This window comes from Brassica rapa, chromosome A06, assembly GCF_000309985.2.
Source record: "Brassica rapa cultivar Chiifu-401-42 chromosome A06, CAAS_Brap_v3.01, whole genome shotgun sequence".
Taxonomy (NCBI): Eukaryota; Viridiplantae; Streptophyta; class Magnoliopsida; order Brassicales; family Brassicaceae; genus Brassica; species Brassica rapa.
The window spans coordinates 26,471,878-26,488,297 of NC_024800.2; the positions used below are offsets into that span (position 1 = coordinate 26,471,878).

General features: G+C 34.8%; 4 protein-coding genes across 4 annotated transcripts; all 4 read left to right on the plus strand.

Annotated features, from left to right (window-relative positions):
* Positions 1–419: 419 nt before the first annotated feature.
* LOC103827525 (F-box protein PP2-B1) lies at positions 420–5,715 on the plus strand. Its single transcript, XM_033272938.1, has 3 exons — positions 420–1,026; positions 1,155–1,273; positions 1,365–5,715. The coding sequence occupies exons 1-3, from the start codon at positions 730–732 to the stop codon at positions 1,891–1,893; spliced, it is 945 nt and encodes a 314-aa protein (XP_033128829.1). The 5' UTR covers positions 420–729; the 3' UTR covers positions 1,894–5,715.
* A 1,752-nt stretch (positions 5,716–7,467) lies between these two features.
* On the plus strand, positions 7,468–9,555 carry LOC103827527. Its single transcript, XM_009103020.3, has 5 exons — positions 7,468–7,744; positions 7,814–7,961; positions 8,120–9,005; positions 9,080–9,161; positions 9,250–9,555. Exons 1-5 carry the CDS (start codon positions 7,715–7,717, stop codon positions 9,454–9,456), a joined length of 1,353 nt encoding a protein of 450 aa, XP_009101268.1. The 5' UTR covers positions 7,468–7,714; the 3' UTR covers positions 9,457–9,555.
* Positions 9,556–9,801: 246 nt separating this feature from the next.
* LOC103827844 (putative F-box protein At4g17200) lies at positions 9,802–13,802 on the plus strand. The gene has a single exon (XM_033272937.1). The coding sequence runs from the start codon at positions 9,889–9,891 to the stop codon at positions 11,278–11,280; it is 1,392 nt and encodes a 463-aa protein (XP_033128828.1). The 5' UTR covers positions 9,802–9,888; the 3' UTR covers positions 11,281–13,802.
* A 959-nt stretch (positions 13,803–14,761) lies between these two features.
* On the plus strand, positions 14,762–16,120 carry LOC103827845 (F-box/kelch-repeat protein At1g24800; the record flags this gene model as incomplete). The annotated part of the gene is made up of 1 exon (XM_033273583.1): positions 14,762–16,120. A coding segment is annotated over one exon (1,359 nt), but the record flags the coding sequence as incomplete, so codon positions are not given.
* Positions 16,121–16,420: the final 300 nt, after the last annotated feature.

The following is a 16,420-nucleotide window of genomic DNA, read 5'->3' on the forward strand; positions in this document are numbered from 1 at the left end:
TTTTCATATTTATTATAATACTATGATTTTTGATATTTATTATAATTATATAAAATGTAAATATTGTTAATTTATTATTTAACCGCTATTGTATTTGAAAGTTAACCAGTCATAAGTATCCCGCAAACGCACCAATTTCTAACCACCGAACCAGTTATACAAATCTCTTAAACCCGCTGGAAACCACAACCACCCACATCCGCAAACTCCCGCAACCGCAACCGCAACCGCTGCGTTTGAACCAGTCAGGCTCTAAGTATATTTTGCTTTTAAAACTTTTAAATAGTAGATAAAAATTAGGATCCTAAATTAATAGATTAGAAATTTAAATCTATATTTTCTCAACAGATTTGTTAAACTTAGAATAATCATTATGTCATATATTAAGTAATTAATCAAATGGTCTTACTAAGAATTTTAAATAGTAGATAAAAATTAAGATCCTAGATTAATAATTAGATTCATGATTTTATGAATCATTTAAATTTGCGGGATATATTAGTGTCTTTTGGTACCTTCATAGGTAAGATAAACGCGTATTAGGGGTATTATCGTAATACCTCTTTTCTTTCTAGCCTTTGCAAGTCTTACACGAAACCGATATATAAACAAACCAAACATCCATTTCGTGGCCAGGACAGAACATCACATCCGTGTCTAAAATATACTCTCTGTCTCTGACTTAAAATCACATCAGATTCCAAAATTTCAAATTCGAAGAAAAACGATATGGAGCAAATTCAAGTCGGCGGAGGAAGTAGCCGAAACGGCGCGGCGCGGTTGGATACATTGCCTGAAGATTGCATCTCGATGGTGGTTTCTCATACATCGCCGCGCGATGCTTGCGTTGTGGCTTCGGTTTCGAAAACGGTTAAGTCAGCGGCTGAATCTGATTTGGTTTGGGACAAGTTTCTTCCGCCGGAGTACTCATCTCTTGTTCCTCCTCGATCGCTAGATTTCTCGTCGAAGAAGGAGATTTATATGTCTCTCGCTGATGATTCCGTTCTGATCGACGACGGCAAAAAGGTGGAGACTTTTATCGAATCTGATTCAGGAAAATGTGTGAAAATTAGGTTATTATTTTTTTTTTTTGGTAAAATGTTGTGAAAATTAGGGTTTCGTTTTAAAGTTGTCTTGATGTTTTTTTGACTCAGAGCTTTTGGTTGGAGAAAGCTAGTGGGAAGAAGTGTTACATGTTATCTGCGATGGATTTAAATATCGCATGGATTGATCGTCCTCTTTATTGGAAATGGAAGAAAGATCCTGAATCTAAGTAAGTTCTAGCAACTGTGCAGTGTCTGTGGAATCAGGTTACATGATGATCTTTTATTTTATTTATTTTACGTTTGTGTGTGTGGAATCAGGTTTGAGAAAGTAGCGAAGCTTCGTCACGTGTGTTGGTTTGAGATTCGAGGAAAGATAAGTTGCGGAATGCTGTCCAAGGGGACACATTACTCTGTCTACGCAGTGCTCAAGATAGGAGGGAGTGGATCACGCGGGTTAGATGACACGCCCATGGAAGCTTTAGTCGGGTTTGTGGGGGAGGAAGCTGCTAGCAAAACGTTTGTGTTACTCGAACCAAAGGGTACGTACCCGCGCGGTGGTTACTCAAGTGGTTCGTTTAGAGAGGTTAGCACGGGGTGTTCATGGATAGAGATTCCGGTGGAAGAAGTTGAAGAAGAGAGGGAGACTGATGGGAGTGTGGAGGAGCCAAAGGAGAGAGGAGATGGGTGGAGTGAAGTGAAGCTTGGGAATTTTTACAACGGTGATGGAGGTTGTGATGATGATGGTAACAAGATTGAGTTTTCTATTATGGGGACTGAGCAGGGAGATTGGAAGAGTGGTTTGATTTTCCAGGGAGTCGAGATTAGGCCCAAGAAAGAAGGAGACTGAAGAAATGGTGATAGCTAAGTGATCAAACATCTGATTTTAAGTAATCAACAGAGTTTAAAGCTTTTTGTATTGGCTGCTTACTGCTAGTAGACTTTATTTTATACAAGTTTGGAGTTTTTGATATGCAAAGTAAGAAGTTAAAAATTATTTCTTGTGTACCAATGTTTGAATGACAACAACTTAATGTCAAAAAAGATAATTAATATATGTTCAAGCTCCTTCAAAATTTCTCAATAACGTCTTTTAATATATTCGAAATTGATTAAATCTAAGAAACACATTTTTAACCTCATACTTGGGGAGATTCCAGGCTTGCGTGCCAAGTTGGAAGGATTATTGATAGCCACTACCAGACTATTGGTCAGTCAGCGGCTGGACAAAGGGTGAGGCTTTAGGCTATGTAGTTATTTTGATTTGTGGACAAAACAAATTTCGGGCTTCTTGTTATGATTATAACCAGCGAAGTATAAGTATAAATATCTCATTATTCATAAATATCTCATTATTTTAATGGGCTCTAATTTACAACTTCAAGGCCTTTATAAAATTAATTATTGGCTAAATTGGTCCTTACAAAGATAATCTTTACTTGTTTTCGCGATTTAAGAATTGTGCTCTGGTTTAAGTTGGATTGCGTTGTTTGGTTCTTTCAAATCCGTATATTACATGTTGTGAAATAAATTATTTAATTTGTAGTATATTAAAAGACAACAATAGAAGTAAGAACCAATGGATATTGGCTCAACCACCCCCTTTGAACATTTATACATGTATGAGAGAAATATACAACTAATTTGAACATTTAACTCCTTTCTTAATTTGTGTTTAAAAATTTAGAAGGACAACTAATTGGAATAGAGAAAGAGAGTATCTATTAGTTTAACTGAATTTCTTTGCGATTTCAAAACCTAATAATTTAAAAATGATATCTGAGAGAATTGACATTTATACATGTATGAGAGAGAGATTTTTTTGTCCGCATCATATATAAATATAGTGATAAGCATGAAAATTACCAAGAAATTATTTTCACTTTCTCATACAGTAAACATCACACCAACAAATGTGAAACATAGATCTGTTTTAAAATTAAAAAAAAAAATTAACATGCTGAGGTTACCGGTCATTCTCATTCTGACCGAATAAACTATAAACTGATATATATCATACATTTCTTTACATACTATTGTCTCAAATTAAAATAATAATTTATCACATATGACAAGAAATAGTCTTACCATCATATGTAAATAGCTTTTAAGAAGACAAAACTCATTGTTTAGGCACGATCCAATGATGTTGGAGCCCCTTTGCTTTATTATTTTTCTCTAAGTAAATTCCATCAACTCTAACAATCCATGAACGTTTTTCACCACATCGAAATGACCTAGCTCCTCTGTATGCGCGCCATATAATTAGAGAATTTTCCACTTTTTCTCCATACCGTAAGAGGCAACGCCATACAATTCTTTTTGGTGATATTTTCTCGTTTACTAGAATTTGATATATATCATTGACTTTTACCTCATGGAGACGTTCAATTATGTTTGTGTTGGTTGAGCAATTAACTTTGAGAATGCTACCTGGATTAAGTTTATTTTGAAACTCTAAAGTGTTTGGTTTACACGAAATACCTTCATTCAAACCAAAACACATAGCAATAACTAGCACAAATATGAGGTATTTCATCTTTTTATCTAAAATATTTGTTGAAAAGGATCATTTCATAGACGTTAAAGTGGAATATATTTATAGATTTTTGTAAACATGCTTTAATATCTTATTAACTATTAAATAGTAGTGGCTAAAATTAAACACATTTATGAACCAATCAAATTATGTGGTCGGAAATACATTTGAGATCGATAAATAAGGTGAATTAAATAATATTAGACCAATTAAAGTAAGCATGCAAATTAGTGCTGGCCAGAAAAACTAAAGAAAATCAAACAAAAAAATAATACACTCACGGTATTTAATCTAATTATTTTCAAAGTAAAATTTTCCAATTTTCAATAGAAGAAAATAAAAATTTGATATCTCTGTCTAGCACGACAATATTTTGAGCATTTTTAATTATTTAATTTATAATTATGAACATTTATTGTTTATATTAATATTTTATCTAAACTAGTACTATCAATAAAAAAGAATGTAATAATTTCAGCAAGATTTCATGTAATATTTCAAATTTGTATTTTATTAAAAGGTATTTTATAGACAATAAAATACAACAAATGTAGCTAAAATAAATAATGAATTTCATGTCTAATGATGATAAAAAATATATTTCCTTCTTCCCCATAAAACAATTATACAAAAAAATGTTTTCTTCACGCGTCATCTTCGTTTTGTTCATAGGGTTAGTGTTGGAACTGTTTTTTGGACAAATGGCTATGGTCAATATTCCGGTAAATTTTTCGAGCAATTTGATTGTCGAAATGACCGGATTGTGGAATCGTAGGATTCATTGTTATGAGCACTATGGTATAGTGTAATCATATATCAAAAACGAAGTTCGTTTGAATGAGAAATGAAAGTCTAAAATAGATTATTTGTAAAATATCTATATTAGAATTGTGAGGTAAGAAACCTCTTGTGTTTAAAATGGAGAAGTTATAACAAAGTTATAAAAAAACTTTATAGACACTTTGGTGTATTATAAAAAGAGATATTTGGGCTGGATCAAGTTTTGGAATTAATCAAATAAGATTAATCTTGTTAGCCCAAATTCATTTGCCAATCATTTAGAAAACTACTTGAAAAGGGAATAAGACAAAAGAAAATCTAGACTTTAACTTACGATCTTAGCTTAATAATGTTTTTCTTCTTTCCAAATGAGTATGTTCTTCACAATATTGAGTTAATGAGTTCAGTATGTCAAAACTATTAGTAATAACGATGTTATGCATGTCGTTTGTTTGTTTGTTGGGTCTAGACATTGTCCACGTAACATATTAGTTTTTCTTTCTTACCAATTTAATTTGGAAAGAAATTAACATATAGATGTTTATATAAATGTAGTTTTTATTCAGATAAAAATCGATTCTTATTTTCAACATTTTTCTAAAGGATTTTATTCAGATTTGTTATTGGGTGAATCCCTATGGTGAATCTCTAGGTTCACTAATCAATAGTATTTTGTTATTTTATATTCCATATCATTTAAAAAGAAACAAAATAATAAAAATTTGTAATTGTTAAGAAATAATTAAAATATTTTTAACGCCGTCAGCAAAACACTAATCTCTAAACCCTAGGATAAACCCTAGGATAAACCCTAAATACTATTTTTTTTTGTGTTTAGGGTTTACTCAAGTTAAGATTTATGATTTAAGATTTATCTAAAGATTTATGCTTTACCCAAAGATTTATGCTTATCCAAAAGCCTTATTTAGAAACTCGTTACGCGCTACGCGTGCAACACACACAGACCTAGCGATTTATTGGAAAAGCGGGAAAAATCGGAGAGTACGCAGGGAAGAATTTTTTGTACTTTCATATATAAATATCACATTTTATAAATATAATACAGAAAAATTTATATAGTAAATATTTATTAAAGATACATCACATATAACAAAATTCAGAGAATGCTTACAATATCCCTTGTTCGGAAACTCGCTAGGCGCTTCGCGTACGGCATATACGGGCCTAGCGATTTATTGAAAAATCAGAAAAAAAATCTTTCTCTATGCAAATCACAGTAAACACATATATATAAAGTAAATTTGCATAGATTACAAAGTGCAGTAGCTTTGTCTAGTTGTCTGAGTCCCCCTAAAACTCGTTCATGTCAAAAATTTGATTGTGGGCAAGTGCACTTTTGACATATAATTACTTTTTAGCTTTAATGAATGTAAAATGATCAATACATCCTCGTTTTCAACCTTGCGATTTTTCAGACTTAATACGCAGCCGTCTTCAAGTTTTCTGCAATTTCACCGTTTTGAAAAGCTATTCTAGTGGGATTCAACTTCATATAGAAGATCTATAAAGGTATAATCTGATTTCTAACTAAAAGATTTTATATTTTCAAACTTTTTCAGATTTGAAAATTTGGACAAATCGGTTTTCCAAAATTAATCGGCGATTTCCTCCATTTCGCCACGATAACCTTCTGATTTATGTTTAATCAGGTGAGTAATCGGTAACTCGGCCGAGTTTTAGAACAAGACCCAAAAGTTTAGAGTTTAATATTTTGTTGGCGGCGATATAAATATTAAAAAAGTTATTATTTTAACTTAACTTATTTTTATCTTTTTATTTTAAAAATATAATATAATTTGACAATATTTTTATTATTTTTAAAAATTATTAAATATAAAATAATAAATTACTATTAGTTGTTGAACTTATAAAAACTCTTTTATGAACCAGAGATTGGAAGATCATTAAAAAAACTAACCATTGTTTCCTTTTTTTTTTTCCGTCAATATTTCATTAAAATAGAAAGGGCTCAGCCCAAGAAAATTACAAGATAAAAGGCTCACGGCCCAATTACCACAACCTGCCAAACCCTAGAGAAACCGGCCCACAGGCCCATAAACCCAAACCCCGACACTGCCCTAACCTAGGAACTCTTGTCGGCTTAACCTAATCACGCCTCATCTCATCCCGGCGGTTACCGTCGAACGGCTCTCATCCGTCGCGCTTGTCACGGAGAGCATCAGCGGACTAACCGCGATATCATCCCAATCACAACTCGCCTACTGGGCATATCAAGCCCGAGTCTCAAACACACTGCTTTCCTTCTCCTGTCGTCGTCTCCATCGATGGAGAGCTTCATCGGCTACCGATAGCTCATCCCTTCAAATCCGAACAACCATCCTAACGACAAGAACCACACCGCAAATTTCACCCAATCCAAACAAAACAAGACCAAGAAAAAAACCCCAAAAGAGAACGGGGACCTAAACCGACAGCGTAGAGCTATGTGAGCCCCTACCCTCCGGAGCCAAAACCGGCAAAAACGGAGCAAAGAAAGCCTCCCCTTTCCGGGAACTAGAACCGGCGGCGGCGAAGCTAAGGAAGCCTCCACCTCCCGGAGAACAAACCGACGTCGACGGATCTGTGATAGCCTCCATCTCCCAGACCACTGACACATACAAGCCTCTCTTCTCACGCCGTGAGCCTCCACGCGACCGCGTCTTCCCTCCACGCAAGGAAACCACCGTTGAAAGATGGTTCCAATCCAGAGCTCCGACAAAGCGATCGGTGAGACGCGACGAAGAAGAGGCGAAAAGAAACCTCTTTGAAAAAGAATAAGGTTTCCGGCGACGGCACGGACGCTCACGCGCCGGCCGTACGCCGGAGAAAACTCTTAGATCTCCTTTCTCTCTCCTTTCTCTCTCCTGTACTTTCTCTCCCAAACTAATAGAACCATTGTTTCCTTTGTCTCTCTTCTTTTTCCTTCCGTTATCTCTTTAGACAATAGTTAGTTTCTTAATTTTAATTTTTTTTAGTTATTTCACCAATTCTCCCATCATTAAATAATGGTAATAATAAAAAGTTAGTTTTTTTCTCTCTTTTTTTGGCAGAGAGTTCAGTTTACTCAACTAAAGGCTTTCCATCACTGTGAATCTTTGATGTCAGCTTAAAAAAGAAAAAAAAAGAGAGAGAGAGAGAAGGGAGAACAGAGTGTATCAGTCACTGTACTTCCGCAAGCTTCCAAAGCTCTTCCATCACTGTACTCTTTCTCCCCACATTCAAATAATGGCTCTGAGATAAAAATCTAAGATTATAATTCTTCTATTATTTTAATCAATCTTCTTGGTATACTTGTGATTGAGAGAGACACGAAAAAAGATTCTCTCTTTCGATGGATTACGAACGAATCGGAAAGACCCAGGTGATCAAAAATGCTTCTTCCTTTCTCTCTTTCTCCCCATTCACTAACCTATGAGTGTTTTTGTGATAGGTTACTACTAGCGGCGGCGGCGGCGGCGGCTTGTCTCCGAGGAAGTTAAGGAGTATGCTTCTTCTCGGTGCTGATAGAAAGAAGAAAGAAGATATGATTGAACCAACTCCAATAATGAGATCTGGGTCAAATCAAAGTGATGACCTTGGTACACTTTTTGTTTCCCCCTTTTTGATTAATCTAGGGTTCACGGTGGAGCCCCTCTTAATCATTTTCCTTAATGACCCTTTTGTTTTGTCCCCATTTGCTTAATGGTATCTCTCTCTCTCTCCTTGTGACCGACTTTATTACTTTAAATATATGCAGTTGCTAGTGGCTCAGATGATTGCAAAGACGTTGATGTTGTGTGTGAGATCACCACTGATTATGACAACGTGTGTGAAGAAGTCAAGAGTGTTTCTGCATCCCTCTTTGAGTTTCAAAAGGACAAGGCTGCTCCAAGACTTCCCAATAGATCCTTCTCTAAACCTGCTCCATCCAAATGGGACGATGCGCAGAAATGGATCGCTAGTCCGACATCTTCTAACCGACCAAAGACAGCTGCAGGAGGACAGGTTCATGTCTCAAAGAAAGGGCCTGGCTTTGGTCGGCAGTCTTCTATGAAGATTCCTCTTGAAGTTGAAGAGCCTGATACAAAGCGAATAGATGTAAGCCAAGTCAAGAAGGAGACAGGACAGAAGTTTGTTAGCTGGGAAGTTAATCTCATTGACAACTCCATTGCAACTGAAGTTAATCTCAGCCGACATGACTCATCCATTGCAACTGCGTTTGCGCAGCCACCTTCAACAGCGAGGTCTGTGTCAATGAGAGACATGGGAACTGAGATGACTCCAATAGCGAGCCAAGAACCTTCTAGAAACGGGACGCCGATCAGGGCGACAACGCCAATCAGAAGTCCTATAACTTCTGAACCTTCAAGTCCTGGGAGAAGACAAGGAGCATCAGCTTCTCAGATGAGTAACAAGGAGCTCTCGGAGAAAGAGCTTCAAATGAAGACTAGGAGAGAGATAATGGAGTTGGGAACACAGCTTGGGAAGTTGAACATTGCTGCTTGGGCTAGCAAAGAGGATGAAGACAAAGATGCTTCCACATCAATGAAGAACAAAGCTGCTTCTCTGCAGACTTCTAAGAGTGTTTCTGAAGCTCGTGCCTCTGCGTGGGAGGAAGCGGAGAAGGCTAAGCACATGGCTAGGTAACTCAGAACTTGCAATGTTTGTTTGATCATAGTGGGGTTTAACTTAAAAATGTTTTGTGTGTAATCTTTAGATTTAGACGGGAAGAGATGAAGATACAAGCATGGGAGAATCATCAGAAGGCGAAATCTGAAGCTGAGATGAGGAAAACAGAGGTAAGTAAAAGCATGAAAGCCTCAAGAAACATAGTGAAAGTTGATCATAGAAACCATGGCCTCTGCTTATAAGTCTGTGTTATTGCAGGTGGAAGTTGAGAGGATAAAGGGACGAGCGCAAGACAGGTTGATGAACAAACTAGCTGAGATAGAGAGGAAAGCAGAGGGGAAGCGAGCAGCGGCTGAAGCGAAGAAGAATCGCCAAGCAGCTAAAACAGAGAAACAAGCTGAACAAATCAGAAGAACAGGCAAAGTACCTTCATTGATGTTTTCTTGCTTTAGCTTTTGTTCTTAGTAACAAACATAAGAAGAGTTCCAATCTTTGTATTATTTTGTACAATATAAGTGTTTGTCAAAGTACCTTTTTATTCATCTTAGTTGCTTTATAGATCTATCACTCGGTTTATAACTTTTCTGGTTCAGACTCGGTTTAGGCTCGGTTATGTTTAGGTTGTGGATAAATCTAGGAATATTTTGGTTTAAATATGGTTTCTCTATTTTTTTAATTATTATTTGGCTTTGTTAGTTTGTTTCTAGAAGTTTTCTTTAATTTCAGAATTTTCTATAAATTGGTTTGGTTTGTTTGGTTCGGTTGCGATCTAGGTCAAGGATTTATAATTTTGTTTCGTTCAAACTCGGTTCTGTTAAGGTCGGTTTAAATACTTCATCACCGTCCGTTTCCAAAAATACTGTCTGCCAATAAGAACGCACCACGTGTGTACATCTGATGATAAACGATACTAATCTCCCAATCGCAAAAAGGAAAAAACGAGCTGTGATGATGACTTTGGTCGCAAGTTTAAAAAAAAATGGAAAGGATTACTATTGCCCCCAAGCCAGAATCAAAGAGGTTATAAATACATGTTTCACGCAAGAGTTTTCTCCACAAGTTGCCTCCATGGGCAAGTATAAAGATTGTTTGAAGACCAGAGCGAATCTAAAGAAGCAGAAGAAACATGTGGCTAAAGTTGAAAGAGTGACGAGATTTACCGATCTTCCACTAGACTTGGTTGGTGATAAGATACTCTCCAAGGTTCCAATAACCTCTCTCCGAGCAGTGCGATCCACTTGTAAGTTATGGAACGCTTTATCCAGAGAATGGATCTTGAGTAACACACCAACATCAAAGCGGCAGTTTTCGAGTTTCATGACGATGGATTACAAGGTTTATTCATTGAGATTCCATCCCCACAAAGACAAGTATATGGGAGTTTATCAATCTAGAAAGCATATAGATATACTTAATCAAGTTGAGATATCCAAAGTATTTCACTGCAACGGCTTATTGTTATGCGTCCTCAAGGACAACTCAGGACTCGCCGTGTGGAACCCTTATTTGGGGCAAACAAGGTGGATTGAACCTAGATCAAAGTTTCACAAATGCGACATGTATGCTCTCGGGTATGACAAGAAGCGTAACCACAAAATCTTGAGATGTTTTGATGATTATGACATCGACAGCAGAAAACACTCTTTCATTGTCGAAATCTACGACTTGGGATCTCATTCTTGGAGGGTTCTTGACGTTACTTCGGACTGGGCAATAGATTTTGATGCTAACGGAGCGTCTTTGAAAGGAAATACTTATTTTTTTGCACAAGAGGAAATACCACCTTGTGGTGATGGAAGTATAGCGGTATCAGACCTTGAAGATTTTTTAATCTGTTTTGATTTTACAAACGAGAGATTTGGACCGCGTTTGCCTCTTCCGTTTCACTCTAGTTTAAAAGAAGGTGTGACACTCTCTTGTTTTGGAGAAGATCAGCTCGCGGTGCTGCATGAACGGTTTTATACATTAGAGACATTGGAGTTTTGGGTTACTACTAAGATTGAGCCCAACGTGGTGTCTTGGAGCAAGTTTTTGAAATTGGATATAACACAACATGATGGTTATTTGTCTCACGTTGGGAGTTTCGTCATTGACGAGGAGGAGAAAGTTGCAATGGTTTTCGATGGAGACAGAGACGACCAACCCTCAAACACACGTCGGTACCACAAGGCTTTGGCCGTTGGAGATGGATATGTTGACTTTGAGAGTCTTAGAAAATGTCCGACTGAGTCTCGTCCCCCACTGGTGTGCTCGTCTTCTTATCTCCCAAACTTAGTGCAAATCAACTAACTAGGGCAAAAGGAAAGAAAGAGAAGATTTTTAATTTCTTGGTTAGTTTTGACTCGAATATGTTTGGGGTGTGGATAAATCTAGGAGTATTTATATTATTAAAATTGAAATATATTTAATAATTGTTTGGAAATATGAATAACAAGTATAATACTTGTTTGGAAACATGGATAGCAATAAAAAAAAAATAGTGTCATTTTTGTAATTACACTTATAGAACTAACCTTATTTTCAATAGATAATACATTTTTTTATTTCCATATTTTCGTTCATCTTAACTATTTTATTAAATATATTATTTTAACAATACTTCACATCATTAATTATATTAACATAATAATAATATTGCAGATTTTTATTTATTAGTTAATCAACATTAACTTTGTACCAATTAAGAATCAAAATATGAAATAATCAGATTTTGCATATGGTTAAAAGTTCGATTTAGTCTATTTTACTATTTTTATCTTAATTTCAATCAGTAAGAAATTACGTAGACAAACACTTAATTAAAAACATAGTTTATGTGAACAAAATAATAACTTAAATCAAAATAATAAAAAATATTACATATTGTCAATTAATTTTTCACACCATATAACTATTTTACTAAATATTTTTTTTATTTGACTTAATTTAGCCAGACATAGAATTAATTGTTCAAAAGATCGGGTAATATACTTATTTTGGTTCTTCTTAGGTTTATATGGTTCGGTTCTGATGCATAGGAACCTAAAAACATGAAAATAACCAGTGTATCTGAAACGGATTTGGAATATTTGTATCACAAAAACTATATTACCTGATATTTTGAATACAATTAATTATATAGCAATACATCTAAAATATATAACACTAATAATGAAAAATAAATAATTTATAAAAATAAAATAACCAATACCGGTGCGGGCACGGGTCAAGTTCTTGTTTGGTTTAAATATGGTTTCTCTATTTTTAATATGATTTGCCTTTGTTAGGGTTTGTTTTGGGCAGAAGTCTTATTTAATAACAAAACTAATGTTTTGACCCGTGCATGTTTTCACTTTATAAATTTTGAATTTTCTTGTTGTTTAGAATAAGTTATATACTTCTATAACACTATTTACATATATTATTCTACATTATTAATATATAATATTAATATTTTACATGTAATGTATGTAGTCATCAGAAATGAATATCGATTTATTTTTGTAATATTTAGTATCAGAACTTTTTAATTTAAAGTAATTGGCTGGAACAACATCCTCTAAAAATGAGAAACTGAACATAAACTTTTATAGTTTCCATACATTATTTTATAAGTTTTGTTAATTTTATTTCAAATTATAAATAAAACTTATATGTTATCTTGATAGCAAAATGTGAATGTCCTGGTTCAATATGGTTATGCTTAAGCATGTTATCCAACCAATTGAGTATTGTTAGACTTTAAATGAAATAAATACTAAAATATAAATAAAACACAATATTGATCAAGGTTTAGTTTATAGCTAATAATAAATTTGAAGGATCTTTTCTGATGAAATATTAAGTTTATTGATCATCATGAGAAAAAAATTGTATGTACAGAGAATGAGTTTGTATAAAACTACTCCAAAAAAGCTTTAAAACTACTGCAAAAAAAAATTGAAACTAGGAATGAGCACTAAACCATCTCTGCATCAGTCCATATAGCTTTGGCTTCAAGTGGTACTTTGTAGAAGAGATCTTGTTCATAAATCTGAAGGTTTGATTTCTTGTAATTATGTGGTGATGCCCACTATTTTTTTTTTTAGATTAATTTGGAGGTATTCCGGACTTATGGAAGGGTCCAAACTAATCATTAAAGGGAAGTGCAGCTAATAGATAGACCATCTCTCCAAGTATTCAAATGGATTGAAAGCAATAACTCATATTTATGTTAGGTATCCAGAAAAAATATGACTTCGTTTCGCATAACAGGTAGATCAAACCTGAAACATGTTGGCGTTCCAAATCCTTTCCTTTACCACTTGACTATAAGCTTCCGGACATACTATTTTTATTACACGTTGGTTTATAGCTTACCAATAAATCTTGAAGTTTTTGATACCATGATTTCTCGTGAGGTAAAGTGATGGTACTACATGATTTCGTGGTTAATTTGTAGTTAATAATAAATAGTGATTGCCAAAACAATATATGTGATGCAATTTTATTGCTTTTTATAGTTACCAATAATACGTGTAACAAATTCTGGTTAGATAGCGTGATATATTTTCATGATTTTATGGTTGAATTAATTTTGAATAAAATATCAAATTACCATTAATGAAGATTTTAGGTTTAGTTAAAATTTGAGTGGCAATTTATGTAAGAGTCATTCTTGGGTTCACCCCCTAGGGTGAACCTCTAGGTTCACCAACCAATAAGATTTCATTATTTCAAATTCGATATCTTTTAAAAAAAGGAAACAAAATATTCTCAAATTATATTATGTTTTTAAAATAAAAAAGTAAAAAAAGATAATAGTTACAGAAAAAAAAAATTAAAAAAAAAAATATTTTTAATGTTGTCAACAAAACACTAAACCCTAAATCCTAATCCCTAAACCTTAAATCATAAACCCTAAACCCTTGGGTAAACCCTAAACCCTTGGATAAACCCTAAACTCTTGGATAAATCCTAAACTCTAAATAAAAAACGATTAAAACCCTAAACCCAAAACGCTTGAATGTTTTAGTGTATAGTGATTTTGATTTAGAGTTAAGGATTTATCCTAGAGTTTAAGATTTATCCTACAGTTTAGGGTTTATCCAAGGGTTTAGGGTTTAGGATTAAGGGTTTAGGGATTAGAATTTAGGGTTTAGGGTTTAATGTTATGCTGACGACGTAAAATATTTTTTTTGTAATTTTTTTTTTTACCTTTTAATTTTAAAAACATAATATAATTTGACAATATTTTGTTTCTTTTTTTAAAAGATATCGAATATAAAATAAGACAATCTTATTGGTTGGTGAACCTAGAGGTTCACCCTAGGGGGTGGACCTAAGAATAAGTCTTTATGTAATATTCCACATGGAAGCAAGGTTATTTCTACAGTGTACTTTTCTTTTACCAGAGAAGATTTTCTGTGAACCGGTTTGTTTGGTTCGGTTACGATCTCGGTTAATTCAGACCAACGATTTATAATTTTGTTTCGTTCAGACTCGGTTCTGTTAAGGTCAGTTTAGATACTTCATCACCGTCTGTTCCAAAACGCTGTCTGCCAATAAGACCTTACAATGTGTTTACATGTGATTTGATATACGATAATAATCTCCCGATCGCAAAAGAAAAAAGGTAAAAAACAGAGCTGTTATGATGACTTTAATCGCAAGTTAAGAAAAAAAAAAGGAAAGGATTAGTATGCCCCCAAACCAGAATCATATAAAAACATGTTACACGCAGAGTTTGTCTCCACAAGTTCTCTCTCCATGGGCAAGTCTCGCAACAAACCCGCATCAAAAGTAATATTTTTCTCCTAATGACTTTTCTTCTTCCTCTATTTGTCTTAAACCCTATGTTCCTGTCTGTTCTAAGAACCTAACTAGACTTTTGTTTGTGTTTTTAATTTTTCAGTTTGAAGCAACTTTGAAGAAACCTAAGAACTTAGGTAAGGCAGAGTCTAAGGAATGTTTGAAGACCAGAGCGAATCTAAAGAAGCGTAAGAAACATGTGTTGAACGTTGGAAGAGTGACGAGGTTTAGCGATCTTCCACTAGACTTGGTTGGCGATAAGATACTCTCCAAGCTTCCAATAACGTCTCTTGGAGCGGTGCGTTCCACTTGCAAGTTATGGAACGCTTTATCCAGAGAATGGATCTTGAGTAACGCAGCAAAATTAAAGCGGCAAGTTTTAGGTTTCATGACGATGGATTACAAGATCTATTCATTGAGATTCCATCTCCACAAAGACAAGTATAGGGGAGTTTATCAATCTAGAAAGCATATAGATATACTTAATCAAGTCGAGATATCCAAAGTCTTTCACTGCCACGGCTTATTGTTATGCGTACTCAAGGACAAGTCGAGGCTCGTGGTATGGAACCCTTATTTGGGGCAAACAAGGTGGATTGAACCTAGAACAAATTTCCATAAATGCGACAGGTATGCTTTCGGGTATGACAAGAACCGTAACCACAAAATATTGAGATGTTTTGATGATTATGACATCATCAACAAAAAACTCTCTTTCATGGTCGAAATCTACGACTTGAGATCTCATTCTTGGAAGGTTCTTGACGTTACTTCGGACTTGGCAATAGAGTATGATGCTAACGGAGCGTCTTTGAAAGGAAATACTTATTTTTTTGTTCAAGAGGAGATACCACCTGGTGATGGAAGTATAGTGGTATCAGACCTTGAAGATTTTTTAATCTGTTTTGATTTTACAAACGAGAGATTTGGACAGCGTCTGCCTCTTCCGTTTCACTCTAGTTTACAAGAAGCTGTGACACTCTCTTGTGTTGGAGAAGATCAGCTCGCCGTGCTATATGAAAGGTTGTATACAATAGGGACATTGGAGTTTTGGGTTACTACTAAGATTGAGCCCAACGCGGTGACTTGGAGCAAGTTTTTGAACGTAGATATGACACCACATGATGGTTATTTGTCTCATGTTGGGAGTTTCATCATTGACGAAGAGGAGAAAGCTGCAATGGTTTTCGATGGACGCAGAGACGACCAACCCTCAAAGACACGTCGGTACCACAGGGCTATGACCGTTGGAGATGGATATTGTGGATTATATGAGGGTCTTAGAAAATGTCCGACTGAGACTCGTCCCCCACTGGTGTGCTCGTCTTCTTATCTTCCAAGCTTAGTGCAAATCAACTAAGGAAAGAAAGAGATGATTTTTAATTTACCTTTGTTTGTTTCTTGCATGCTACTGTACTGACATTTTCTACTTTGTTTTCTATTCGTCTTCTAATACAATGTTCAAAGACTTCGGCCATTGCATGATTTACCTTATCCTTTAATGCTTGTTAGACGTCATATAATTTATTTGGGTAAAAAAAGAAGGGGATCTAGCTTATAAGGGCATGATTAACCTTGGTTTCTTAATTGAGATTTTTAACTCATAATTTGATATATTTTTTTTTACACTTTTCGAGACGGTTCTTATGTTTCTTATTTA

Bases quoted from the DNA above. Each gene is read 5' to 3' on its own strand.
- LOC103827525 (XM_033272938.1), top strand. From the start codon at position 730: ATGGAGCAAATTCAAGTCGGCGGAGGAAGTAGCCGAAACGGCGCGGCG. The intron at 1,027-1,154 runs GTGGAGACTTTT...TTTTTGACTCAG, and splicing joins TGATCGACGACGGCAAAAAG to AGCTTTTGGTTGGAGAAAGC. The intron at 1,274-1,364 runs GTAAGTTCTAGC...GTGTGGAATCAG, and splicing joins AAGAAAGATCCTGAATCTAA to GTTTGAGAAAGTAGCGAAGC.
- LOC103827844 (XM_033272937.1), top strand. From the start codon at position 9,889: ATGATAAACGATACTAATCTCCCAATCGCAAAAAGGAAAAAACGAGCT.
- LOC103827527 (XM_009103020.3), top strand. From the start codon at position 7,715: ATGGATTACGAACGAATCGGAAAGACCCAG. The intron at 7,745-7,813 runs GTGATCAAAAAT...TTTTTGTGATAG, and splicing joins AACGAATCGGAAAGACCCAG to GTTACTACTAGCGGCGGCGG. The intron at 9,006-9,079 runs GTAACTCAGAAC...TGTAATCTTTAG, and splicing joins AAGGCTAAGCACATGGCTAG to ATTTAGACGGGAAGAGATGA.